This window comes from Staurois parvus, unplaced genomic scaffold, assembly GCF_062004578.1.
Source record: "Staurois parvus isolate SC_StPar_1 unplaced genomic scaffold, SC_StPar_1.0 ptg001061l, whole genome shotgun sequence".
Lineage (NCBI taxonomy): Eukaryota > Metazoa > Chordata > Amphibia > Anura > Ranidae > Staurois > Staurois parvus.
In genome coordinates this window covers 138,111-165,752 of record NW_028318857.1, presented here as the reverse complement: position 1 = coordinate 165,752, position 27,642 = coordinate 138,111, and the positions used below count along the sequence as shown (strand labels likewise).

The 27,642-nt window shown below is 47.7% G+C and overlaps 1 protein-coding gene across 2 annotated transcripts in view; it reads left to right on the top strand.

Annotated features, from left to right (window-relative positions):
- Positions 1-26,968, top strand: part of LOC149440665 (intersectin-2-like) — a 143,688-nt gene extending 116,720 nt beyond the window's left edge. For both annotated transcript variants that reach the window (XM_089658270.1, XM_089658269.1), the window contains 5 exons: positions 1,222-1,390; positions 5,945-6,149; positions 10,640-11,256; positions 13,189-13,334; positions 21,271-26,968. In XM_089658270.1, coding sequence (XP_089514396.1) covers positions 1,222-1,390; positions 5,945-6,149; positions 10,640-11,256; positions 13,189-13,334; positions 21,271-22,075 — 1,942 coding nt within the window. In that variant the 3' untranslated portion in view covers positions 22,076-26,968. The remainder of the gene's footprint in view (positions 1-1,221; positions 1,391-5,944; positions 6,150-10,639; positions 11,257-13,188; positions 13,335-21,270) is intronic.
- Positions 26,969-27,642: the final 674 nt, after the last annotated feature.

Here is a 27,642-nt window from a genome sequence, read left to right as displayed (position 1 = left end):
ATATATATATATATATATATATATACGGTATATATAAATATATAAATATACAATTTTTAAAGCTAAACTCCAGGAAGGTATAAAACCCGCAGATAAACAGCTGTAGATTCATATTCACATCAATAAAGTATTTTTTTTTTCCTTTTGGATAGAGTAAGGGAAGGTTAAAACCCCTTTCAGATTCTTCTTTTCATCTTTGTCCCATTGCGGAGATTTCCCATCACTTCCTGTCCAATATCCAAAACAGGAAGTGAAAGGAAATTCTTCCAAAGTGAGGGAATCTCTGGTTGTCCCCAGGACTAGATACCCCATTGGAAGATTTCCCCTCTATTCCTGTTCTGGTGAAAACCCAAAAGTTGGGATTTTGTTTGGCTTTTATTCACCAGGACAGATCAGGAGGGTAAATCTCCCTAATGGGGGCACAGACAGCAATTAAAACCTGACAGAGGTTCTAATCCCTCTCCACTTTATCCAAAACTTAAAAAGCCTGTATACTTTAAGGGCTCAGTCACATGCAATGCACGTGGTTGCAGTGGTGCAAGCTTTATAGGGTGCCCATTATAAGGGGTTCCAACCATCCCTGTGCTGAGTTCCTGGGTCTGTACACCCGCTATGCCCATTATAAGGGGTTCCCACCATCCCTGTGCTGAGTTCCCAGGTCTTTACACCCGCTGTGCCCATTATGAGGGGTTCCCACCATCCCTGTGCTGAGTTCCCAGGTCTGTACACCCGCTGTGCCCATTATGAGGGGTTCCCACCATCCCTGAGCCTAGTTCCCGGGTCTGTACCCCCGCTGTGCCCATTATGAGGGGTTCCCACCATCTCTGTTCTGAGTTCCCAGGTCTGTACACCCGCTGTGCCCACTATGAGGGGTTCCCACCATCTCTGTTCTGAGTTCCCAGGTTTGTACACCCGCTGTGCCAATTATAAGGGGTTCCCACCATCCCTGTGCCGAGTTCCCGGGTCTGTACACCCGCTGTGCCCATTATGAGGGGTTCCCGCCATCCCTGTGCTGAGTTCCCGGGTCTGTACACCTGCTGTGCCCATTATGAGGGGTTCCCACCATCCCTGTGCTGACTTCCCGGGTCTGTACACCCGCTGTGCCCATTATGAGGGGTTCCCACCATCCCTGTGCAGGTATAGATGTTATATTTTGGAGCTGCAGGCAGTGATAATTGCTGGTGATGGATGTTGGTTGACCCTCTTCTTCTCTCCTCGCAGTTGTAGCACTGACAGCGGTGAGCCTCCAGCCAGCGGATCATGTGACATCCCGAAAACCGATAGCAGCACGTCGGAGGGACAGAGCTGTCAATCACTCGCCGTCTCAATGGCAACGCCAAGCTGTGAAAACGCACCGAGCACCGAGGTGACCGCTGACCTCAAACCCAGTGTAAGTGGATATCAATGACGGCTGCATTGGGCGGGATTGTACAGGATGGTGTCACCTCTGAGCCGGCATCTCAGGGAGTAGATGGTGACACCGGATGATGCCGGAACAAAGATGGCGCCGAATACCTGGAAGTGTTACTGACACATTACTGAGCATGCAGTACTTTAATACTAGAAATATACATATCTGCTCCTGTAAACCCTTCCCCCGGTCACAAGCGACTTTTCAGTTCTGGGTGGAGTAAGCGCACAGCCTCCTTTTTGTATAGAAATTGGTGTCGCTATTATCTCCCGGCCGGGGTGCGGCTTCCTGCAGGTAATATCGTCCTTTACACCCGATCATTAGCGGTTCTGGTCTGTATCCACTCTATGAAGTCTATTCTATAGCTGGATGCAGAAAATAGATCATCGCCTTTCCCCAACGATCGTTCTTTTCATCATTGCGGAGGTGGGGGGGGGGGGTGGGTGCGTCATTGGCTCTGTACATCCATCCCGCAGACTGGAACATCCAACAATCTCCTTGTGAATGGATGGCTCTGCTCCCCCGTGATCGGGATACACTTCACCGAGAGAAATAAAAAGATGAGCTGCATGGAGTCTGGCTCCAGTCCGAGGTGAGGCACCACAAGTCCCAGCCTGCCGTGAGCAGCAGGAGAAGGCTGCTTTGGAGCAATGCATGCTATACTGCCTTCTCCTGTGCAGGGGAGGTCAGCAATGATACCTGCGTTTATGCTCCTTCATTTCAATAGGCTGACACATGACAATGCAAGCACCTTGCTTTATAAATCTGTGATTTGTTACCATGCGTTCTGGCCCCGGATTTCTCACTCATTGTACCTACATGCGTTCTGGCCCCGGATTTCTCACTCATTTTAGCAACATGCTGCAACGGAACTGGACATTTAGTAACAAAAGACACACCAACAGACAGTCCCATCAGGAGGGAGGGCTGCTGGAGATACCCCCCACCAAGCCAATACACATAAACACATACATCCCATAATAGTTTGCTCCCACGCAAGACACACAATAGAACAATGGGATGCAACCACATGGCATTAAACAATCCACAACCCCCCACCCCAATATTAGGACAGATCACCCTGTACCCCTAATAGGCACAGGGTGACCACCTCTCCAAATTGAGCTGTGTTCCATGGGCCCCCCACCCAAAGTGACTCCTGTCACACATGCGTTCTGGCCCCGGATTTCTCACTCATTTTACCAACATGCGTTCTGGCCCCGGATTTCTCACTCATTTTACCAACATGCGTTCAGGCCCCGGATTTCTCACTCATTTTATCAACATGCGTTCTGGCCCCGGATTTCTCACTCATTCTAGCAACATGCGTTCTGGCCCCAGATTTCTCACTCATTCTAGCAACATGCGTTCTGGCCCCGGATTTCTCACTCACTTTACCAACAAGCGTTCTGGCCCCGGATTTCTCACTCATTTTAGCAACATGCGTTCTGGCCCCGGATTTATCACTCATTTTACCAACATGCGTTCTGGCCCCGGATTTCTCACTCACTTTACCAACAAGCGTTCTGGCCCCGGATTTCTCACTCATTCTAGCAACATGCGTTCTGGCCCCGGATTTCTCACTCACTTTACCAACAAGCGTTCTGCTCCCGGATTTCTCACTCATTTTAGCAACATGCGTTCTGGCCCCGGATTTCTCACTCATTCTAGCAACATGCGTTCTGGCCCCGGATTTCTCACTCATTCTAGCAACATGCGTTCTGGCCCCGGATTTCTCACTCATTCTAGCAACATGCGTTCTGGCCCCGGATTTCTCACTCACTTTACCAACAAGCGTTCTGTCCCCGGATTTCTCACTCATTTTAGCAACATGCGTTCTGGCCCCGGATTTCTCACTCATTTTAGCAACATGCGTTCTGGCCCCGGATTTCTCACTCATTTTACCAACATGCGTTCTGGCCCCGGATTTCTCACTTATTTTACCAACAAGCGTTCTGGCCCCGGATTTCTCACTCATTTTAGCAACATACGTTCTGGCCCCGGATTGCTCACTCATTTTACCAACATGCGTTCTGGCCCCGGATTTCTCACTCATTTTACCAACATGCTGCAACGGAACCGGACCCCGACTGCGCTTGGGTACTTTCGTTAGGATACCGCTTCCCCGTCCGAACACCGACCACAGACACCACAGCAGACCATACGAGACTAGACACCAGTCTTGAAGTAAACCAGGAAATAGACTAGTTTATTTTAACACAGATATAAGATATATACATTCAAGGGAACAACTCCCCCTCCCTGCATAATGACACAGGGCGGGGCAATCTACATTTAGTAACAAGAGACACACCAACAGACAGTCCCATCAGTAGGGAGGGCTGCTGGAGATACCCCCCACCAAGCCAATACACATAAACACATACATCCCATAATACTTTGCTCCCATGCAAGACACACAATAGAACAATGGGATGCAACCACATGGCATTAAACAATCCACAACCCCCCACCCCAATATTAGGACAGATCACCCTGTACCCCTAACAGGCACAGGGTGACTTACACATAAGAGGGATATGGGGAGCTGAGACAGGGGTCTCCCCACCTCTCCAAATTGAGCTGTGTTCCATGGGCCCCCCCACCCAAAGTGACTCCTGTCACACATGCGTTCTGGCCCCGGATTTCTCACTCATTTTAGCAACATGTGTTAGGGTACCATTAGGAATGAATGGCATTGCAGCGCACCTGCAAAAAAAGACGTGCGTTTTTGTAAATTGCGGGAATGCACGTGACTTTGCTGGTGTTCCTGCATTGCACGTGTATGAACTGAGCTGTAAAGTGTATAAAATACATTATGCAGGGGCGGACTGACCATTCGAGCACTCGGGCACTGCCCGAGGGCCCGGGGTCAGTAGGGGGCCACATGAGATGCCCCTGGTACCTTTCATTGGCTTTTTCATAGGCTTTTTTGGGTGTGGGCGAGGACACAGGGGCCCCATGATCACTTATTGGCCGGGGGCCCCATGAGTTGTCAGTCCGTCCCTGACATTATGGCGGGGGTCGGCAAGTCCGCAGATTGCGATCTACATGTGACTATGGGCAGCTGACGGATAGATTGCAAAGGTGGCCCTGCTTTGCCGGTCTTTCCCCCGAGCCTCCGCCATTCACTGCAGAGCGGAGAGCGGGAGGTATCACAGTACTGGATGGAGGGTGGGAGCTGCCTCAGTTCACCTTTTGAGTTAACCTGCAGGTGATTGGTTGCTAAGACACCGGTGGTCCTAGCAACCAATCACTTGCTTGTAAATGTGAAAAGTTAATTCTGGCAGCTCCTGCCCTTTATCCAGTACTGTGATACCTCCTGCTTTCTGTGCTACCTGCAGTGTGGGAGGGGGGAACCGGTCACTGCTATGGGGAGGGCAGTGGGGCAGAGGACAATATGGGGGGGGGTGATATGAAGGGGGGAAGAGGACACTGTTTGGGGGGGGGGCACAGGACAATGCTACAGGGGAAGGGAAGGGCCAAGGGGCAGAGGACACAACAATGGAAGGAGGGTGTGATATAAAGGAGACAGAGGATTCTGATTTGGGGGGTCACAGGACACTGCTATGGGGTGGGAGGGGGCACGGGACACTACAGTGTGGGGGGGGTGATGTGAAGGGGGTCAGAGGACACTACTTTGAGCGGGGGCACAGGACATTGCTATGGGGGGGGAGCAGAAGAAGACACTACACTGGGGGGGGGGTTGATGTGATGAGGACACTGCTGGGGGGGGGGGCAAAGGAGACTGCTATGGGGCGGCACAGGAAAGTACAATGGGGGGGTGATGTGAGGGGGACAAAGGACACTGCTTTAAGGGGGCACAGGACACTGCTATGGGGGGCAGAAGACACTACAGTGTTGGGGGGTCATGTGAAAGGGACAGAGGACACTGTTTTGGAGGGGGCACAGGACACTCCTGTCGGAGGGGGGCACAGGCACTACAAGGGGGGGGTAGAGGGAAGGGGGACAGAGGACACTACTTTGAGTGGGGGCACAGGACATTGCTATGGGGGGCAGACACTACAGTGGGGGGGAGTTGATGTGAAGAGGACACTGCTTGGGGCAGAGGACACTGCTATGGGGTGGCACAGGACACTACAATGGGGGGTATGTGTGTGCTATGGGGGCAAAAGACACTACAGTGGGGGGGGAATGATGTGCAAGGGACAGAGGACACTGCTTTGGAGGGGGCACAGGACACTACAAGGGGGGGTAGTGGGAAGGGGGGCAGAGGACACTGTTTTGGGGGGCACTGGACACTACAGTTGGGGGGAAGTAATGTGAAAGGGGGCAGGGGGAACACTGCTTTGGGGGGGCACAGGACGCAGCTTTTGGGGGGGGCAAAGTAGCAGAGTACACTAAACATACAGCTCCCCCTGGCTATCTAGAGGTGCGCTACACAACATACCTATGGAACACATATACCAAATATGAGAGATAGATAGATGGATGGATGGATAGACGGATGGATGGATGGATGGAGGGTTGGAATAGTGTCATTCATTATTTCTCATTATCTGTGTCTTTCAGCTCTGCAGTCCCGGGTGTCGGAGGTCGAGCTCAGACATGACTCATGAAGCCGGTGACTCAGGGAAAAGCCAGCGTGGCTGCCGCCTGCGCCCGCACTTCAGTGACCCCATGCCCACGGACGCAGTGAAGAGGAAACAGCTGGAGCTGAAGATTGCAGCGGCGGCCCGGCAGCACGCACAGCGGCAGAGGCAGGACAAAGAGAACGGTACCCACTGAGCTATTATACTCACATTAATGCTGACCCCCACCCAACCCCCACCCACCAGAGGGGTCTGCTACTGCCGGGGAGAAGCCTGAGCCCATGGAAGGGTTAATGGAAAGCTGGGATTGTATTCTACTGTATATGTCACCGAGAACATCCACCAACAATGGACATTTCATTGCTTTGGGCGGACATTTAATCCAACACTAACCCGTCACCACTCTATCCAAAACGTTTAATTTTGGGTAGAATAGGAAACGGTTTGAACCCCTGACAGTTTTTTATTTTTTTTGGGTGGGGGGGATTTCCTTTCACTTCCTGTCCTGGAGACATAAGCGGAACTGGGAGAGTAATCTCTTCAGATGTCTGTCTAATGGGGGCCATAGATGGGTCGAAAAAAAAATTGTCCGATTTTCACACCGTTAGTGAGTTAATTGGTCGGCCGTTTTTCGGGCTTTTTGCATATTTTTTTTATCGGGAATGTTGGAAAATTTGTGGCTGATTTTGACGATTGGCCGATTTCCCAGCAATGATGGGCAAATCGGCCGATCGTTTTATCGACAAAAAATCTGCGCATGAGCCGTGAACTGCAAGAAGAAGAAAAAGAAGAAGAAAATTAAGAAGAAGAAGAAAAAGAAGAAGAAAAAGAAGAAGAAAAAGAAGAATTCCAGTCCGCTATTATATTTTATATGAAAGTCTTGCGGTTGCAACAATGTATCCATTTGTATCCAAATAAAAACATCTGTATCTGAAATGGATACAAATGGATACATTGTTGCAACTGCAAGACTTTTTCATATAAAATATAATAGCGGAGCTCTCTGCAGGGACAGAAGTAATTATGGGGTTAAATGTCAGCCGTAGACGGGACGAAAATCGGCCGATTTTTTTACCGTTGGTGGTAACGTCGGCCAATCAAACGACCGACTTTTCATTTAAAAAAAAAATGGCTGGTTTTCGACCCGTCTATGGCCTACATTACTCCACCTCTCCTCTGAAAAGCAATCTGAGTTCAGATTGCTTTTCCGCAGCGATTAACAGGCAGTGAGGAGGCGATGTGACCTCTCCTCACCACCCGTTTTAACCCCATATTTGCCAACAAACGCAGCGCACCCACATGCAATGCACGCGATCGCAGGGTATTTGCAGAACTTCCGCAATCGCTTTAATGGGTTCGTGTTTGCCTGCCAATCACAACAAAGGTAGGCTTTCCTGTGGGCGCAAAACAAAGCATCACAAATGCAGCACGTAAAAACCCCTGTCTGCTTCCATTTGCATCTTATTGGAGTGCTGTTGGGAAGGGTGGGCACTAAAAATGCAGCTCAACCATGCAATTTTACTGCCCCCCAACCACATGTCTAAACTTAACCTTAAAGTGTAACTGAAGGCAAAACTTTTTTTTAGTTTAGGATGGAGTAGAGAGGGATTAGAACCCTTGTCAGGTTTTTATTGCTATCTGTGTCCCTCTCTCTAACTGGAATAGAGGGGAAATCTTCCAATGGGGAAACTAGTTCTGGTGACACCCTGAGATTCTCGCACTTTAGATGGATTTCCTCTCACTTCCTGTTTTGGCTATGGGACAGGAAATGAAGGGAAATCTCCCCATTGGGACAGAACAAAACAACTGACATGGAAAATAACTCTTCCTTACTTTGTCAAAAATGCTTTTGGTTCTTCTTTAAAGTGGTTGTAAACCTCAGACATGAAATATGAACAAAGCATATCCCTCTATAGTGTGTACTTGTCTCGGTGTAAAGCACTAAGTGCCATTTCTGTCTGCTGCTTCCTTCCTCTGATATCAGCATGAGTCACTTCCCTGACACCAAGAGAAAAATGGTGACAGGGGAGGGACCTCCAGCAGATTGACAGCCTTAGCTCTGTTCCTGTGTGCTGTGTGGAGGGGGAGGTGTCTTTTCCCTCCAATCAGCCTCAGCTCTGTTCCTGTCTGGAGGGGGAGGCGTATTTTCCCTCCAAGCAGCTCTCAGAGCTCTGTTCATTGATGCAACTTCAGCTCCCCGCCCCCTGCTTTTCAGAACTGAGAGATCCTATGTAAATGTTGCACTTTGAATGGATGTAAGGGAAAGGCGGCAGCAGATAAACAGGTACAACATATGTAGGAGGATTTGTTTAATCTCTGTGTATCACCTGAGGCCAGTCACTTCACTGAGGCTATTGAGGGTTTCCAACCATTTTAAATCCCTTGAACTTCCTGTCCTACTAACAAATAGAGAGGACAAATCTCCCCAGCGGGGATACAATAATAGAATCCTAAAGGGATCTGATATTGAAGGGCCAAGCCACAGTTTAATTGCCCGGAGCCAACGCATTTGAGAGGCCAGAAACCACCCCCATTGTCACGGCTTGAGGATGAAAAAACAATGTATACAATTAGTTTGAAATACAAAGTATCCAGTCTTTTGCTGATTCGATTTGCAGCGGTCATCAGCAGGAAGTTTAAAGGATAAGATCACCTTTTGGACAAAAATACTAAACGCACATGTGTGCGGTCCCGATCATGTGATCACTGATTGGCCAATCAGTGATCACATGAATAGTAGTAAGCAAGATGTCACTTCCTGACATCATTGCTTACTACTAGTGAAATCTGTGAATAATGACAGAGATCACTTGGTACAGGGCCATTCACAACAGCCTTGTACCATGTGACAAGCTGTGACCAATCACAGCTCGCACAGTATTTCTCAATGGCTGTAAGAATGCAGCCAGAGAGAAGGAGACATGATTGCTTTTACAGCCTTTATGGGTGTAAAAGTAATCAGTGTATAAAAAAAAAAAAAAAAAAAATCATCACCCCCCACAAGTAGTACAGTGTCACTATGGTGACACTGTACTGCTAGGGTGACAGTATGTTAAAAAAAAATCAAATATAAATAATAATATAAAAAAAATTAAATAAAAATGTAAAAAAAAAGTTTGAAAAATTATAATTTTTGGTTATAATTTATATATTTGGGTAATTCTTTTTACTAAAAAGATAGCTGAATACATTTTGGCCAAGATTTATGAAGAAAGATTATATATTTGCACAATTTTATAAGAAAAACACTTTTTTTCAAAACGTTTGGACTTTTTCATTTATATAGCAAAAAAATAAAAATCCCAGTGGTGAATAAATACCATCAAAATAAAGTTTTATTTGTCTCAAAAAAATGCTAAAAAGTTCATAGGGTACAGTGTTGCATGACCATTCAAAGTCATTCAAAGTGTGATAGTGCTGAAAGCTGAAAATTGGCCTGGACTGGAAGGGGGTAAAGTGTCCGGACTGGAAGGGAGTGAAAGTGTCCGGACTGGAAGGGGGGGTAAAGTGTCCGAACCAGAAGGGGGGGTAAAGTGTCCAGACTGGAAGGGGGGGTAAAGTGTTTGGACCAGAAGGGGGGGTAAAGTGTCCGGACCAGAAGGGGGGTAAAGTGTCCGGACTGGAAGTGGTTAAGTTGTATACATTCTTTTTTCATCTTCAAGCTCTGATGAAGGGGGCGGTCTTTGGCTCCTGAAATGCGTTGGCACTTATCACATACCTGGTGATGGAGGCCAATGGAGAGAGGGCTTCCCTTGCGGCTAAGTTCCGGACTCCCCTGAGAGTGGGACAGCGGGAGTCAGGCCCAAAGTTGCACAGGTCGCCTGTAGGAGTGCTGGTTGGTGGTCCACTCAGAAGCACAGCTGGTGCACGGAGATAGTTCTGCAGACAGGAGGTGCCTGTGCGAGCTATGCAAGCCCTTCCGGGATTTAGATGTTTACTGGGTAGTTGGTTCAAGCCAAGGTCAGGTACCAGGTGGGAATCAGAGCAGACGTAGTCAGATGGGATAGCCGAGGTCATACACAGAGGAGCGAGAGAGAGTATCCATAAGCCAAGCCGAGGTCATATCAGGGGTACAGCAGAGTAGACAGGTCCAGGAGCAAGCCAAGTCGGTAACAGGAAATCACAGGTCAGAGTCACAGGAAACAGGAATCAGAAACAGGGCACGGGGAGCTAGAGATCATCCAGCAACTTGAGGAAGTGATGGGCCTCCATATAAAGGCCGTCTGGCACCAGACTGAGGCTGATGTGTACTTCTGTGGCCATGCAGAGCACTGGCAGAAATGCCAGATCTTCCAGAACTTCCGCCATGGACAGGACCCTGACAGCACTGTTATAAAATATCCCCCCCCCCATGTAATCACATGCTGTATATGACAGGACATCAGGGGCCCTAGGCCCATAGAGGGGGCAGTGGAGCCTGGGATGAGGGGAGGGGCATTAGTGATTAGAGCTCTACAGCTGCCCAAATTGCTTCCACCAGAAACCTAACAATCGGCTTAACAAATATGAACCTAATAGTATAGCAGCCGGGAGTGCGTGTAAAAGTTTGTGTTTCCACCAACATGAGACTTATGTTAGTGACTGTGGAAGGGTCAGTCCTAGGCTAGTCTATCTTAAATTTTGACTTTAGATGACAACTCACAAGTTACTAACTTCTATGTTTTGTATGGTGCAGGGCCCATGTTGATAAAAGCCAACACCACCACTTCCTGCAGCTCCAGCAAAGAGGGTACCAACTCTGCAAAGCGCTCTTATCGGTCACGCCATCGCTGGAGCAACATCAGCAGCTTGAGCACCGACAGTGGCATCGTAGGAGTCAGCGACGAGAAGGATGAGTGTGAAGGGAGCACCAGGCTGGCCAAGCCCGGGGAGGTGGAACGGGTGGACAGCGGCATTGGGGACGCCTTATCTCAGAGGTGGAGAGCCAGAGTGGCGGAAGCCAGCACTTCTTTGGAGGCCTGGGAGGCCCACCGGCCGTGCATAGACTGTGGGGAAAGCAATTCCACCATGGACACTGAGAGCCGGGGCAAGAGGAGAGAGACCTTGTGCGTGAAATGCCTCACCCACCGCATGGAGCGCAAGGAAGCCGTCCTGGAATTCGTCAACACGGAGACAAGTTACGGGGAGGATCTGAGGATCATTAAAGAGGAGTTCTACCTCCAGATGCAGGCTGCGGGATTACTGACTCAGGAGCAGCTGGCTGTCGTGTTCAGCAACATACAGGAACTCATCGACCTCAATGAGAAGTTCCTCGAGGTCCTCCAAGAAGAGATTGACCAAGCGTTTGACCAGGTAAAAGCCCAGGGCGCAAAGAGACATGAAATAGTTGGGCAAATTAAAGGCAGAGAAACAAGAATTAAAAAGGTGCTACTCAAACCAATGAATGACCTCCTAAGCCAATATTAGTTCAAATAGTAGTGCAAATGAAAGTGCAAAATACTAGAAGCAATCACTGACCATTATCAAGGAATGTCCATAATGTAAATAGTCCATAAAATAACTCCACAAAAATTCTATGCACCAGTGACAAATATTCTTTCCAATGGTCAAATCCTGTGACTTGAGGTAAGGTTAGCAGCTTACCAGATCTGAACCATCAATGAGCATATCACACTCCTCAGTGGTGACCATCACAACTGGTTGTGACCATCACCAAAAAAAGGGGAAGCAGATAACACCACCGACTTCTCATGGATACTCGCTCATGAATGGGACATGACAATACATACACTCAGAGAAAAGGGAATTTCTCCTTTAGCTGTATAATTAAAGCAGATTTAAAATTTCTGGAATAAGTGACTGCAGAGCTCAATCTCAGTCCTGTGAAGACTGAGTCCTGTGAGGACTGAGACACCGTCTTCTCATGGATACACTCTCATGAATGGGACATGACAATACATACACTCAGAGAAAAGGGAATTTCTCCTTTAGCTGTATAAAGCAGATTTCTGGAATAAGTGACTGCAGAGCTCAATCTCAGTCCTGTGAAGACTGAGTCCTGTGAGGACTGAGACACCTTCTTCTCATGGATACGTTCTCATGAATGGGACATGACAATACATACACTCAGAGAAAAGGGAATTTCTCCTTTAGCTGTATAAAGCAGATTTCTGGAATAAGTGACTGCAGAGCTCAATCTCAGTCCTGTGAAGACTGAGTCCTGTGAGGACTGAGACACCGTCTTCTCATGGATACACTCTCATGAATGGGACATGACAATACATACACTCAGAGAAAAGGGAATTTCTCCTTTAGCTGTATAAAGCAGATTTCTGGAATAAGTGACTGCAGAGCTCAATCTCAGTCCTGTGAAGACTGAGTCCTGTGAGGACTGAGACACCTTCTTCTCATGGATACGTTCTCATGAATGAGACATGACAATACATACACTCAGAGAAAAGGGAATTTCTCCTTTAGCTGTATAAAGCAGATTTCTGGAATAAGTGACTGCAGAGCTCACTCTCAGTCCTGTGAAGACTGAGTCCTGTGAGGACTGAGACACCGTCTTCTCATGGATACACTCTCATGAATGGGACATGACAATACATACACTCAGAGAAAAGGGAATTTCTCCTTTAGCTGTATAAAGCAGATTTCTGGAATAAGTGACTGCAGAGCTCAATTTCAGTCCCATGAAGACTGAGTCCTGTGAGGACTGAGATTGAGCTCTGCAGTCACTTTCGCAGCAGTTGTTTTCTTATTCCGGGATCCTGCGCGATATCCTTTTGTCTCTTTTGGTCAGTTGACCATGCTGAACGCGCTTATGCTCATCAGACGACGTTTTCCCGGAAACTGTATACGCCGTCATAATCTTTGATGCTGTACCTCCCGATGTGGCAAATAAATTGGCAACTTCAGTCACAGAGGCACCAGCTAAGCGGCATCAACAATTTGTCCTCTCTGAAGCTCAGTAAGCTCTGACATGACTCTGTATTACTTTCAGTGAATGAGGAAAGTGAGGCTCCCCGCCTGTTAGGTGTCTCATCACACAGCGGAAGCAAAAGAGCATTACATCACTTCCGCTTTCACTGTCAAACATGTTGTCACTTTCACACCTGCTGCATCATGCAGTGTTTCCATGTTTTTTTGTCTAACCCCAGTAAGTGCCTTCAATAAATAGAAGTATCTTTATTTGAACTCTGCACATACATTCTACTCTCGTTCTGTTAAAAGTCATTAGTTCGGACATTAAGCAAGCCTTGTGTTGTGTTCTCCCCTCCACAGGGGGACGATGACTTGATGACAGTCTGCATTGGGGAGATCTTCTTGGACTTTGTCAACATGCTGCCGGCCTTCCAGACCTACTGCCTCCAGCAGCCAACATCGGTGGCTACGCTCAATGCTCTGGAAAAAGAGAAGGAGCTCTTAAGGTGAGACAATGCCTCCAGTGACCACATATATCCTATACCACTCATATATAATGTATATGTTCATCATTTTAACTGCTTGGCCACTGCCCTATAGTAGAAGTACTGCTACAGGGCATCAGGGCTGCGCAAAATTACGTATATATACGTAATTTGCATTTCCGGTTAGGGAGCACACGCACGCCACCCTGCCCACGCCGCTATTGGCAGCTAGGGATGTCAATCACCCGATCGCCGTGTAAAGCTGACAGGGGAGAAACCTGTGTGTAAACAACAAAGGTCTCTCTCCTGTCAGCAAGGACATGCTGCTTTGTATCTCTGCACAGCAGCATGTCTCCCTAGTACAGGGGTAGGCAACCTGCGGCTCTCTAGCTGTTGTGGAACGACATTTCCCATGAGGCATTGCAAAGATTACAAAACTGACAGTTACAGCTATGACTTGCAGAGGCATGATGGAACTTGTAGTCCTGCAGCTCTCAGGTTGCCTACCCCTGCCCTAGTAAAATACACACAGCAAAATCTAACCCCTCCCAGTGTCTTTATTACAGTGTCAGTGCTTTTTATTAGCACTGATCACTGTATTAGTGTCACTGGAGATGTCAGTGGCAGTTAGTCAGCTCCCCCCCCCCCCCCCCAGTGTCAGAATGCCCGCCGCAGTCCCGCTATACTAGTATTAAATAAAATTAAAATTCCAGTATCTTTCCCGCCATTTGTAGACGCTATAACTTTCACGTAAACCAATTAATTTCCACGTATTGGGATTTCTCTTTTAGCAAAGACACGGAGCAGAATACATTTTGGCCTAAATTTATGAGGAAATTAGATTTTTTAAACTTTTTTATTGGAGATGTTTAATAGCAAAAAGTCAAAAATGGCCTGGTCAGGAAGCGGGGGGAATCCTCTGGAGGGCAAGTGGTTCAAGAATTTCAATTGTTTACAAAAAGTCTTTGTTGTACACATTGAACAAGGGGTGTATCTGTGACATGTAGTTTGCTGGGCAAGCTGACCTTTCTGACCAGAAGGTCCAGCACTGCCTGCGTGCTTCTTAGCAGCCTTTGTGTAACTGGCAAAGCCAGCCAGTCCCATCTCTGCTTGCAGAATAGAAGGGTGTTCCGCTCAACCTACCCTGCAGTCTGTGTAGTCTGATCTCTCCTGAGGTCAGTTTCACAAAAGTAACTTTAACCCCTTTACGATTGCCCAACCAGGGGCGGACTGACCATTTGGGCACTCGGGCACTGCCTGAGGGCCCAGGGTCAGTAGGGGGCTCCGTGAGATGCCCCTAGTACCTTTCATAGGCTTTTTTGGGTGTAGATTTGAGTGTGGGTGAGGACACAGGGGCCCCATGAATTGTCAGTCTGCCCCTGTGCCCAACACATATGTGCGGCAGCAAAAGGGTGGCCTTTAACACCCACACATATGCATTGCAGGGCAGACAGTGTTTCCGTGCTGAGAGTGCGCTCAATGCTCCCAGCACCCAGACTAAGCTATAAAAGACAGATCTCGGTCCTCGCTAATGATCGGTAGCTGGCGGGTCCAGTTCCCTATCATGTGACCACTGTGACAGCCAATCACAGCGGTGATAGAACTGGATGATCTTTTCTGTCACCCCTTATCCACCTCCCCACCCCATCCGGCTTTCAGAACTTTTTAAAAGGAAACAGGGGTGAAATTTTAATGGACGGACCATTTCCTACCCCAGGCAGTTAATGCTCTTGTAGGAACAAGGGGTGGGCGGGAAAGGGTTAAATGCAACCAGTGTAATTACTCAAATCTGTTGCGGTATTAACCGCTTGTAAATCCTGTGCAGCAGAACTCAGATTGGGGAAGGATAGGGCAGCACTAAGCAACAGTCAGGGGTTCTGCGTGTACACTTGCTCACATGCTGACAGGAGGAGAGAGCAGAGAGGTGAGCTAGTCAGTCTGCTGCTTATCCTTTGCTCTATAAGCATACGACGGGGCGGGGAGGTGACCAAGATGGCCAAACTGTCAGGTCAGCAACATTGCAGGACTGAAGGGACAGAAGCAGAGGTACAACAGCTTCCATATACCGTATCTATTCCATCTGTATATTTAGCTGTTTGTCTGGGGGAGGGGGGGGGGGTTGGCTTTAAGAAAAGTTTGTGTGTGATATTTTATATTTACTTTAGTAAAATGAAATGGTAAGTAAATATTTTTAGTAGTGAACCTAATGAGTAAAAATGTGTGAAAAAAAACAATTCTGAACACTCCCCAGGGGCAGATGTACTAATCTCAGCAAGCAGTGCTGTGGGGGAAAAACACGGCGTCTCCACCCGTTGGCCATTAGTGGTACTGCAGACGAGGTTTTTTCCTCCGCAACGTTTCCAAAGTGCATCCTATACAGGGGCGGACTGACAACTCATGGGGCCCCCGAGCAATAGGGGATCATGGGGCCCCTGTGTCCTTGCCCAAACTCAAAAAAGCCTATGAAAAAGGTACCAGGGGAATCTCATGGGGCCCCCTGCTGACCCCGGGCCCTTGGGCAGTGCCCGAGTTTCCAAATGGTCAGTCCGCCCCTGATCCTATATAATATATTATTATTATTATACAGGATTTATATTGCGCTGATAGTTTGTGCAGCGCGCAATCTGCAGATTGAGAATAACGGATTGCAGTCCGATCCATTATCCTTCCCAATCCGCAGATCTGATCCATCCTGCGGGGATCGTCGGCATGCAACCTATACGGGGTTAACTGATCTCTCCACGAGCTCCACGAAAAGGTAACTTTTATAGAAAGCCGAGGATCCCCGCAGGATGGATCGGATCTGCGGACTGGGGAGCATAATGGATCGGACTGTGATCCGTTATGCTTAGTCTGCAGATCCGATCCATCCTGTGGGGATCGTTGGAGGGTGACACCAACCCTAGGGAGGCCCCTGGCAGCTGCAACAGTTCTGCGGGGATCGTCGGCTTGCTTTAAAACGTACCTTTTTCGTGGAGCGGGGTCCAGTGTCACCCCGTGAAACAGGTGTCACCCGATGCGACGCGCACCCCCCGCACCTGCCTAGGGACGCCCCTGGCAGCTCTTTTCAGCCTCTCCCTAATAGGTCACTGCTATAGTGATCTATTGCAGGCTGGCTGCGGCTTGGCTGCATGGGAGGTCTAGATCAGGTTCCAACAGACCATATCCAGAAGAAAGTGTAAAATCAATGTAAAAAAGTAAAAAAAACAAAACAAAAAACAGAAAAATAAACTATATCACACAAGTGAACACAATATCATTCAAAGTTTTAGAGATCACAAACCTGGGAAAGTAGGGAAGTAGCTGTCGTGCTGATTTATACTTTCGTCAAACTCGAGGTAATCTTATCTTAATGTTATCCTAACAATTTACACAAACTATTTATTTTTTATTTTTTTTTCTATTGCATGTGTCACAAAGTAGCATTGAAAGGAGGAAAAACCTCCCCTAAAGTGAAATGCATCCCGTCACTTTGAGCTTTACCTTCCTGCTACAGTATGTTACCTAAAAGCCGCACTAATGTGATATCATTTGAATCAGCAGCCCTGTTAGATTATAGTTTGCAGCAAATATATATTGTGTAAATTTCATTTTAACCACTTCATGTCTGGACACTTTCACCCCCCTTCCAGTCCGGACACTTTCACCCCCCTTCCAGTCCGGACACTTTCCCCCCCTTCCAGTCCGGACACTTTCCCCCCCTTCCAGTCCAGACACTTTCACCCCCTTCCAGTCCAGACACTTTCCCCCCTTCCAGTCCGGACACTTTCACCCCCTTCCAGTCCGGACACTTTCACCCCCCTTCCAGTCCAGACACTTTCCCCCCTTCCAGTCCGGACGCTTTCACCCCCTTCCAGTCCGGACGCTTTCACCCCCCTTCCAGTCCGGACGCTTTCACCTCCTTCCAGTCCGGACGCTTTCACCCCCTTCCAGTCCGGACGCTTTCCCCCCCCTTCCAGTCCGGACGCTTTCCCCCCCCTTCCAGTCCGGACGCTTTCCCCCCCCTTCCAGTCCGGACGCTTTCCCCCCCCTTCCAGTCCGGACGCTTTGCCCCCCCTTCCAGTCCGGACGCTTTCCCCCCCCTTCCAGTCCGGACGCTTCCCCCCCCCCCTTCCAGTCCGGACGCTTTCCCCCCCCTTCCAGTCCGGACGCTTTCACCCCCTTCCAGTCCGGACGCTTTCACCCCCTTCCAGTCCGGACGCTTTCCCCCCCTTCCAGTCCAGACGCTTTCACCCCCTTCCAGTCCGGACGCTTTCCCACCCTTCCAGTCCGGACGCTTTCACCCCCTTCCAATGCGGACGCTTTCCCCCCCTTCCAGTCCGGACGCTTTCACCACCTTCCTGTCCGGACGCTTTCCCCCCCTTCCAGTCCGGACGCTTTCACCACCTTCCTGTCCGGACACTTTTACCCCCTTCCAGTCCGGACACTTTCACCCCCTTCCAGTCCGGACACTTTCACCCCCTTCCAGTCCGGACGCTTTCACCCCCTTCCAGTCCGGACGCTTTCCCACCCTTCCAGTCCGGACGCTTTCACCCCCTCCCTGTCCGGGCCAATTTTCAGCTTTCAGCGCTGTCACACTTTGAATGACAATTGCACGGTCATGCAACACTGTACCCATATGAATTTTTTAGCATTTTTTTGGGGCAGATAAAGCTTTATTTTGGTGGTATTTATTCACCGCTGGGATTTTCATTTTTTTTGCTATATAAATAAGAATGTCCAAAAATTTTGAAAAAAAGTGTTTTTCTTATACAATTTTGCAAATAAATAATATTTCATCATAAATCTTGGCCAAAATTTATTCCGTTATCTTTTTAGTAAAAAAAAATAACCCAAATTAGTTTATAACCAAAAATTATAATTTAAAAAAAAAATTGTACATTTTTATTTTATTTTTTTTATATTATTATTTGTTTTTTTTTGTTTTTTTGGGTTTTTTTTTAATACTGTCACCCTAGCAGTACAGTGTCACCATGGTGTCACTGTCCTACTTGTGGGGGGGGGTGATGAAGATTTTTTTTTTTTTTTACACTGCTTGCTTTTCCACCCATAAAGTATGTAAAAGCAATCATTTCTCCTTCTCTCTGGCTGCATTCTTGCAGCCACTGAGAACTACTGTGTGAGCTGTGATTGGTCACAGCTGGTCACATGCTGCAAGGCTGTTGTGAATAGCCCTGTACCGTGTGACCTCTGTGATCATTCACATATTTCACACGTAGTAAGTAAAGATGTCAGATGTGACATCTTGCTTACTACTCTGCATGTGATCACTGATTGGCCAATCAGTGATCACATGATCAGGACCTCGCACAGAGGTCCCGTCGGATGATCAGTGTTGCACTGTGTCCGGAGGACACAGCGGGCACCGGATCGCAGTGCTTGAAAATGCGGGTGCCGTTTAGGCTCGGCAACCCGCCCCTGGAGTGCCACCGTCCTGCCATTTATAAACAGCAGCCGGACGAGAAGTGGTTAATTAAAAAAAAACTAAAAAAAAAAACATGATCTTTTGTGCTGAGGTTTATGTGTGTCTGTAAGACTATTTGTGACCCGGTACTAAAGGAGTATTTTTTGAGTACAAGGAATGCAGTCAGGGCTGCTGTTAGAAACCACGGGACCCCATACAGCCAACCTGACAGGGGCCCCTCGCCAAAAAAAAAATACAGTTTACTATGCTTCAATTATGAATGAACACAGTGAGTGACTGGTACTGATCACTCATTGTATTCATTCAGGAAAGGAAGGGGCTGGTAAATGTGAAATATTTACTGGACCCTTCCCCCGCTCCCCATCCTGAAGGGCCCTATTGTGTGTATGCAGCTGCTGCTGGGAAGGAGAAGAAGGAAGCCTGCAGCACTGCAGGGGTGGGGGTATACAGGGTGCACAGGTAGGGTGATGGGTGAAGGGGGGTGGTGGGGGCAATTACTGGAACTGGTTCTCTCTGCAGCAGCTAAAAGCCAGCGTGAGGGAAAGGAGAAGAAGCCAGCTTTCAGCGGCTTTAGAGAAAGCCAAACAAGGGATCGGTTCCAGTCATTTTCCCTGTCGTACCGATCACCCTCCCTGCCTACATCATATTCACCCAGCTGCCTGGGCCCCCCTGCTGGCCTGTGCCCCATACAGGAGGACTGGTGGTACCCCCTTATCCACGGCCCCGAATGCAGTATATGTGTGGGGAGTGTGTGCGAGTAGACTCAGACTCCATACCTAAATTCAGCATTATATAACCACGCCCACTTTTAGTAGTGCCCTAATCTCTCTGGGGTGTCCTTCTTCCTCAGGCTCCAAAATAGAGATGTATGGTGGGTGTCTAGAAGGTTGTGAGGAGAAGCAGGGTGGTGTGAACCGGTCTGCTGTTAGAAACCACGGGGCCCCATAGAGCCAACCTGCCAGCCCCCCCCCCCCCCCCAAAAAGCACAGTTTACTAGGCTTCAGTTATGAATGAACACAGTGAGAGATTGATATCCATCATTCATTGTGTTAATTCAGGAAAGAAAGGGGCTGGTAAATGTGGCATATTTACTGGAACCTTTCCCCTCTCTCCATCTTGAAGGATCCTACTGTGTGCTTGCAGCTGCTGGTGGGAAGGAGAGCAGGAAAGCCAGCAGCGCTGCGAGGGGGTGGGGGGACACAAGGGCACCTGGGTAGCAGGGGGAAAAAAATGGTGCACAGGGAGGGTGATCGGCAAGGCAGGGGGCAATTACTGGAACCGATATCCTAGATGGTTCTCTCTGCAGCAGCTGAAAGCCAGCTGGAGGGAGAGAAGAAGCCAGCTTTCAGCTGCTGTAGGGAGAGCCATACAGGGGATTGGTTCCAGTAATTAAACCCCCTGCTTTGCTGATCATCCTCCCTGCCCACATCTGATTCACCCAATGCCTGGGCCCCCCCGTTGGCCTGGGCCCCATACAGGAGGACTGGTGGTACCCCCTTATCCACAGCCCTGGGTGTGAAGGTGCATTTAAAGTGTATGGAGGGAGAGAAGAAGCCAGCTTTCAGCTGCTGTAGGGAGAGCCATACAGGGGATCGGTTCCAGTAATTAAACCCCCTGCTTTGCCGATCATCCTCCCTGCCCACATCTGATTCACCCAATGCCTGGTCCCCCCCGTTGGCCTGGGCCCCATACAGGAGGACTGGTGGTACCCCCTTATCCACAGCCCTGGATGTGAAGGTGCATTTAAAGTGTATGGAGGGAGAGAAGAAGCCAGCTTTCAGCTGCTGTAGGGAGAGCCATACAGGGGATCGGTTCCAGTAATTAAACCCCCTGCTTTGCCGATCATCCTCCCTGCCCACATCTGATTCTCCCAATGCCTGGTCCCCCCCGTTGGCCTGGGCCCCATACAGGAGGACTGGTGGTACCCCCTTATCCACAGCCCTGGATGTGAAGGTGCATTTAAAGTGTATGGAGAGACACTGGCATGAGAGCTGTCAGCCAATGGTGACTCTGTTTGGTGGTCAGCCAATGGTGGCACTACTCATTTTCTTACAAACATGTTTCAGCACACTAGGCCTCAAAAGGTTCCTGGCCCCGACATAGATGGCAGAATCAACGGCAGACAGTTTTGCATTGCACCGGGATAAAAAGTTGGTTGCAAATTACAGCATGCGAAGTACTAATAAGAATATGCGGGGGAGGACTCATACTGGAGAGTACATAAAGACGCTGGGAGTGGGGGTAAGAGATCCTCCATGTATGACCAGAAGACAAAGTAACAGAAGAAAGAGAAAGATTCAAAAATGGGGAGGAGGGGGATGGAAGGAGGGTAAGGGATAGATGATGAGGCGTATTTCCATGGCTAGCCATATTCTCCTGGCCTCACCTGGGTGAAGGGACTCCTACAAAGGGGGTAGTCCCAGTTGAGTGCCTGGCAATATGAACTCTGATCACATAATCAAATTAATACAGGACATAAATATATAAAGAGGTTTGTTGATCAAATAATTACTTTTGCTTGATTTCTTCTAGAATATTCCTGGATGTGTCTCAGAATGACAACACCGCTCTACGTCGCATGAACTTGCGCTCATTCCTGATGGCTCCACTGCAAAGGGTCACCAAGTACCCCCTCCTTCTGAGCCGAATCCTGAAAAGTACCACCGAGTTCCACCCAGATCACAGCAGCCTTTGGGAGGCCAAAAGCCGAATCGAATCGCACTTAGAACATATCAACATGAAAACCAAACAGGAGGGCAACACGTGGACCCTTAGATCCTTCCGGAGGGAAAGCAGAAAGAACCGGGAGGTGACCAACATCGAGATGAGGGAGATGGCCATCAAGCTGGTCGGTTGGCCAAGAGAGGAGACCCGCTTTATAAAGGAGGGACCTTTACAGTTGGCACAGCCAACGGACGGGCAGTGGGTCAAGAAAGGTTTCAAATCTTTGAAGTTCCAGAACGTGCACGCACTGCTGATGGTCAATGCAAAGAGGACCTCCGACTCTGGACTGGAAGGCACCTCTTTGGAGAAAACTGTCAAAGACGCCGTTTTGGTTCTTATTAAGGACAAAAGTAATGGGAAGTTTGCAGTCCTCAGGGACCCCCTGAGGTTGGGACAATGCGTGGCTTCCATGGACCCCGACTGTGAGGACATCTTTGAAGTCTTGGAGATCAGGAAAGAAGGTTATGTGTTCCGGGACAGTGACAGCCCCCGAACTCAACACTGGTTCCGGCAGATTAAAAGCTTCTCCCAAGAACTTGGTTTGTGGCAAAGACGCCGCAACGCTCTCCCAAATATAATGATAAGCACAGTGCAAAACCGGTCCTCAAACTGACTTTGGGGTGGTGCTCCTATCCCAGCCATCTGCACAAGTGCAGACAACACTGGACCATGTCTGTCTTGGGTCAATTAAGGGGTTGTTATTTAAGCACAGGTTCTTTATATGCAGATCTCAGCTGTTAACATTCCAGAACATTCAGGTTGTCCGTCCTCTTCTCAGTCAGTCCTAAAACAATGTGTTATGTTAGACCAATCTGACAACTGGTCTCCTCCAGACTGAATTAGAGGCTGGGCTCCACCAGATTAATTCAGAGGCTGAGCTCCTCCAGACTAAATCAGATGCTGAGCTCCCCCAGACTGAATCAGAAGCTGGGCTCCCCCAGGCTGAATCGGAGGCTGAGCTCCCCCAGGCTGAATCGGAGGCTGAGCTCCCCCAGGCTGAATCGGAGGCTGGGCTCCCCCAGGCTGAATCGGAGGCTGGGCTCCCCCAGGCTGAATCAGAGGCTGGGATGCTCCAGACTGAATCAGTGGCTGGGCTACCCCAGGCTGAATCAGAGGCTGGGCTTCCCCAGGCTGAATCAGAGGCTGGGTTCCCTCAGGCTGAATCAGAGGCTGGGCTTCCCCAGGCTGAATCAGAGGCTGGGTTCCCTCAGGCTGAATCAGAGGCTGTGTTCCCTCAGCCTGAATCAGAGAATGGGCTCCCGCAGTTGAATCAGAGACTGGGCTCCACCAGGCTGAATAAGAGGCTGGGCCCCTCCAGTCAATTGTGATTATTCATTTAGAGCAGCAGACGATCGCCACCCATAAAGTCTCGCACAGGTGTACCGGCTCCCCTCCTGGCCTGAAATTGCTTACTCTGGTTTCACTGCACCCTGTGAGTGTCTCACAATGTGCAGTAGAAGCTTCAGCACAAGGCAGAACCCGCCTCGTCTCATGGCTGGTGAACATTCAGAATCATCTAACCCACGGATGTCAAACTGGCGGCCCTCCAGCTGTTGCCAAACTACAAGTCCCATGAGGCATTGCAAGATTGACAGTTACAAGCATGACTCCCAAAGGAAGAGGCATGATGGGACTTGTAGTTTGGCAACAGCTGGAGGGCCACCAGTTTGAGACCTCTGAACCCTTTCCTCTACAGCTTGACTGTCCTTGGCCTGTCCCTTTCAGTCCTGGAGGCTCAGCATCACATGTGGACATTACCTACCTACTCTTGGCATGACTAAGCGACTAAAGATCACCCATGTAGCATACAGCTTGAAGTTCACAACAGATCTCTGAGGAGAGGACGGAGAACCTGGTTGGTTTCGGAGTCATTTTAGTGTTTCCCGATGCCGGACCAAACCTGAGCTGAGGACTTCAGCCTGACACAAGGGAGGCGCTGAGTCACATTTTTTCAGTCACTGGGTGCTGGAAATATCAGGCTACCCAAAGGCAAATAACAGGGGTTTGTGGAAACCTGAAATTTCGGGTCAATTCCAGTAAAGCGACACTGCCAGAAAAATCAACCACCTGTATTGTCAAAGTTAGAGCTGAACTCTGGGCTGATATTCATTAATACATCCTCAAGTGTATACTTCAATGCAAGCAGGCTATTAGCATCTTATCAATCCATTGCACAACAGAGATCAGACTGGGAGAGGGAGTTACAGGACCGGGGGCAATCTAATGTGCTGCATGAAAATGTGTTAGGTGGTTAGAACAGAGGGATGACCCCATCAGTCTGCTGCTGCTCTTTCATTGTCCAATCAGCAGGCTGAAGGTGGGGAGAGAGACCAACAATGTATTCGCTACCTGTAAGAAGTGTGATCCATCTGGCTGTGCTGTGTAATGGACTTGTGTAAATCTCAAGTCGGAGTTCAGCTTTAACTGTATGAAATACACATGCACCTTTTTTTAACACATGGTAGCATTGTTGTTATCTGGCACGATCATATCTGTAGTTTGCTATCCTACTATCAGGGCCAGGACAAGGGATGGGCAGGAAGGGGCAGCAGTAGGGCGGGGGAGGGGGCAGACCCTCAAAACACACCAGCCAGCTTTTGCTGTCACCCTATGCCCCGCCCACTCTCCGCCCATACCAAAAAACACACAATTTGCAATGACCTTCTAGTTATTAAAAGCAAGCAGCTGGCCACGCATGCGCAGTGCACTCTCAACGTCAGCCAGAGCAAGGGGGCAGAATTGGAGTAGGGAGGTACACTCCATTCTATGGCATGCATTGGAAGCAGGAGATGGGGGGGCACAATTCCTCATCCTTGCCCTGGGCGCTGAACCAGCCTATCCCGGTACTTTGTTAAATGCGATTGATCGTTTGTATGAAAGATCTGTATCATCGTGAAGACTGGTGAGTGATGGCTTTGGGCAGACTTAACCCCTTAAAGGTGGAAGAAAGTAGAAGTGGATTTTCCACCATATTTGCCTTTAATTACGGAGAATCAAGGATTAAAAGCATAGTCCATCTTTGATACTTTGTTTCATGTTACTCCCATATTAAAGGTGTAACATGAAACATTTTTGCAGGGGCGGAATGACAACTCATGGGGCCCCTGGGCAATAGGGGATCATGGGGCCCCTGTGTCCTTGCCCACACTCAAAAAAAGCCTATAAAAAGGTACCAGGGGCATTTCATGGGGCCCCCTACTGACCCGAGTGCCCGAGTGCTCGAATGGTCAGTCCGCCCCTGCATTGTTGCATTCCCCAACCTCCCATCCACTTACCTGAATTCTTGCTCCAGGTTGTTTTTATTTGAATTCAGCACAGTTGGGTGTGGCTCCACCCGCATGTCATCCATTCACTGGGGATCTGTGAATGGGAAGACTACAATTCCCATCTGCCACCGAGGAGCAGATTGCACGGGCAGTGAGAGAACCACACTCCTAGTCAATTGTTTACATCCTGCAGCCTCATAAAGCTGGCCATACACTAGCAGATTTTCAAAACAAACGTTCGTAGGAAAATTCTTATCAGTACATTCAATGACTTGACGAATGTCGATGGAAAGTACTTCAAAATTGCACTTGCTTTTAACATTCACTTTTGAAATGAATGTAATTTCCAAAACAAAAGCCGTATTCACTGCTAGAGAAAAATTGGAGAAAAATTATAAATCCTGCCAGTAGGCAACACAAAAATCGTCTGCCCCCACGGAAAACAACTAACACCCCCCCTGACCAACAACACCCCTGCCCCCCACCGGGAGAGCCTACCACTGCCCCCAGGTGATAGAGAGGAAGACACTCATCTTCACACGAGAGTCGGGCTCTACATACACCATCAAGCAGCCCGCAGCCTCTCTCGAATCCCACCTGGTTCCCATGGCGTGCATGTCCCTTCTTCCATCCCTTCTTCTAGGGGGAGCTGCTGCCCCCCTGAAAAATGCCGCCCTAGGCAAATGCCTTGTTGTGAATACACCCCTGCATCCAGCCCCTTTGAGTCTTCTCATCACTCTGGTTGAAAACAAACGTCCACTTGACCCCACTAACGATTTAAAATTGAAGGAAATGTTTCTGAAACAAAAGCTTTTGAATGTATTTCTTTTAGTGTATGGCCAGATTAACAGAGGATGTGTGCGGATATGGAGATGGGGGTGTGTATATATATATATATATATATATATATATATATATAGGGGGATAATGCAGGATCCCACGCATTGCACCCACGATGCACTGATCACTGATGCAATGCTCTGAAGGCTTCAATTCAAAACATTAAAATGGAACCAAACTGTATAGCTGAGCACCACAGACTGAAAATTCTGTTTAATTTATGTTTAATATTCAGAGCACCCCCCCCCCATCCCTCCAGTCCATCCATGTCTCTATGCTTTATTTTGTTGAGAGATCACTCTGAACTCCCCCCGCCCCCCAGCATTACTGGCAGTGGCCATCTTGAGTAAGGGCAGGTGATTCATGTAGCATTTACCTCTATCTGCCCTTATCTCAGGCATGCAGGCAGGAGGGTGTGCTTAGCTGAGAGAACCCCTCCTCCCCTCTTCCAAGTGAAAGAAAAAAAATGTCCATAAAAACTCCTGTGATATGTCACATAATTTTGGCCTAGGCCAAAAACCAGGAAGCAAGTGAAGAATAGTAAAAAAAAAAAAGTTTTAGAAGTAAATGTAACATCTCTTCCTATATATTTATGAAGGCCAACATCATAAGGATTACAAATGTTGAGAGAGTTCAGTTTCCCTTTAATTCGTTAAAGTTGGCCTCTGCTTTTAATGATGACCAGATGCCACCACCTTTTCATTTAAACACATTAAACTAGTTGTAGGCGGCCATAGATAGACATTCTCCCCAGACTCAGGAAAACGTTTCAAAAGATTTATTCATACAGGCGTACCTCGGTTTACGAGGTATTGCGAAAAATTTGTAAACCGAAACGCGGTTTCCCATAGGAATGCATTGAAAACCAATTAATCCGTTCCGGAGTTCAGAAAAAAAGTAAAAAAAAGTCTTATCTGTTTAAAACTCTTTATAAAGTGCACTTTAAAGGCATAAATACTGTACAGGGACATGATAAAAAATGAATTCGGAAATGCAGTGAAACCACTTAATCCATTCTGGAGGTCAGAAAAAAAGTAAAAAAAAGTCTATCTGTTCAAAACTCTTTATAAGGTGCACTTTAAAGGCATAAATACTGTACAGGGACATGATAAAAAAAATTGTAAATGCATTGAAAACCAAATAACCCCTTCCGGAGGTCAGAAAAAAGTCAAAAAAATTCTATCTGTTCAAAACTCTTTATAAAGTGCACTATAAAGGCATAAATACTGTACAGGGACATGATAAAAAAAAAAATTTGTAAATGCATTGAAAACCAATTAATCCGTTCCGGAGTTCAGAAAAAAAGTAAAAAAAAGTCTTATCTGTTTAAAACTCTTTATAAAGTGCACTTTAAAGGCATAAATACTGTACAGGGACGTGATAAAAAATGAATTCGGAAATGCAGTGAAACCACTTAATCCATTCTGGAGGTCAGAAAAAAAGTAAAAAAAAGTCTATCTGTTCAAAACTCTTTATAAGGTGCACTTTAAAGGCATAAATACTGTACAGGGACATGATAAAAAAAATTGTAAATGCATTGAAAACCAAATAACCCCTTCCGGAGGTCAGAAAAAAGTCAAAAAAATTCTATCTGTTCAAAACTCTTTATAAGGTGCACTTTAAAGGCATAAATACTGTACAGGGACATGATAAAAAAAAAATTTGTAAATGCATTGAAAACCAATTAATCCGTTCCGGAGGTCAGAAAAAAGTCAAAGTCTACCTGTTCGAAATTCTATATAAAGTGCACTTTAAAGGCATAAATACTGTACAGGGACATGATAAAAAAATACATTCATAAATGCATTGAAAACCAATTAATCCGTTCATATTTTAAAAAAAATTCGTAAACCGAGCCATTATTTTCAATGGATTTTCATTCGTAAACTGAAAATTACGGTAACCGAGGCGTTCGTAAACCGAGGTGCGCCTGTATACAGTAAAGATTTTTTAAAAATGGAAACTTTTTCGTGGAAAGAGAGATTAAAACATTGCTTCCAGGTGCAGGAAATGCAAGAGAGGGATGTACAGTAATTCAATTATCTTGAGAAAATAAAAATATACATTTGTAAAG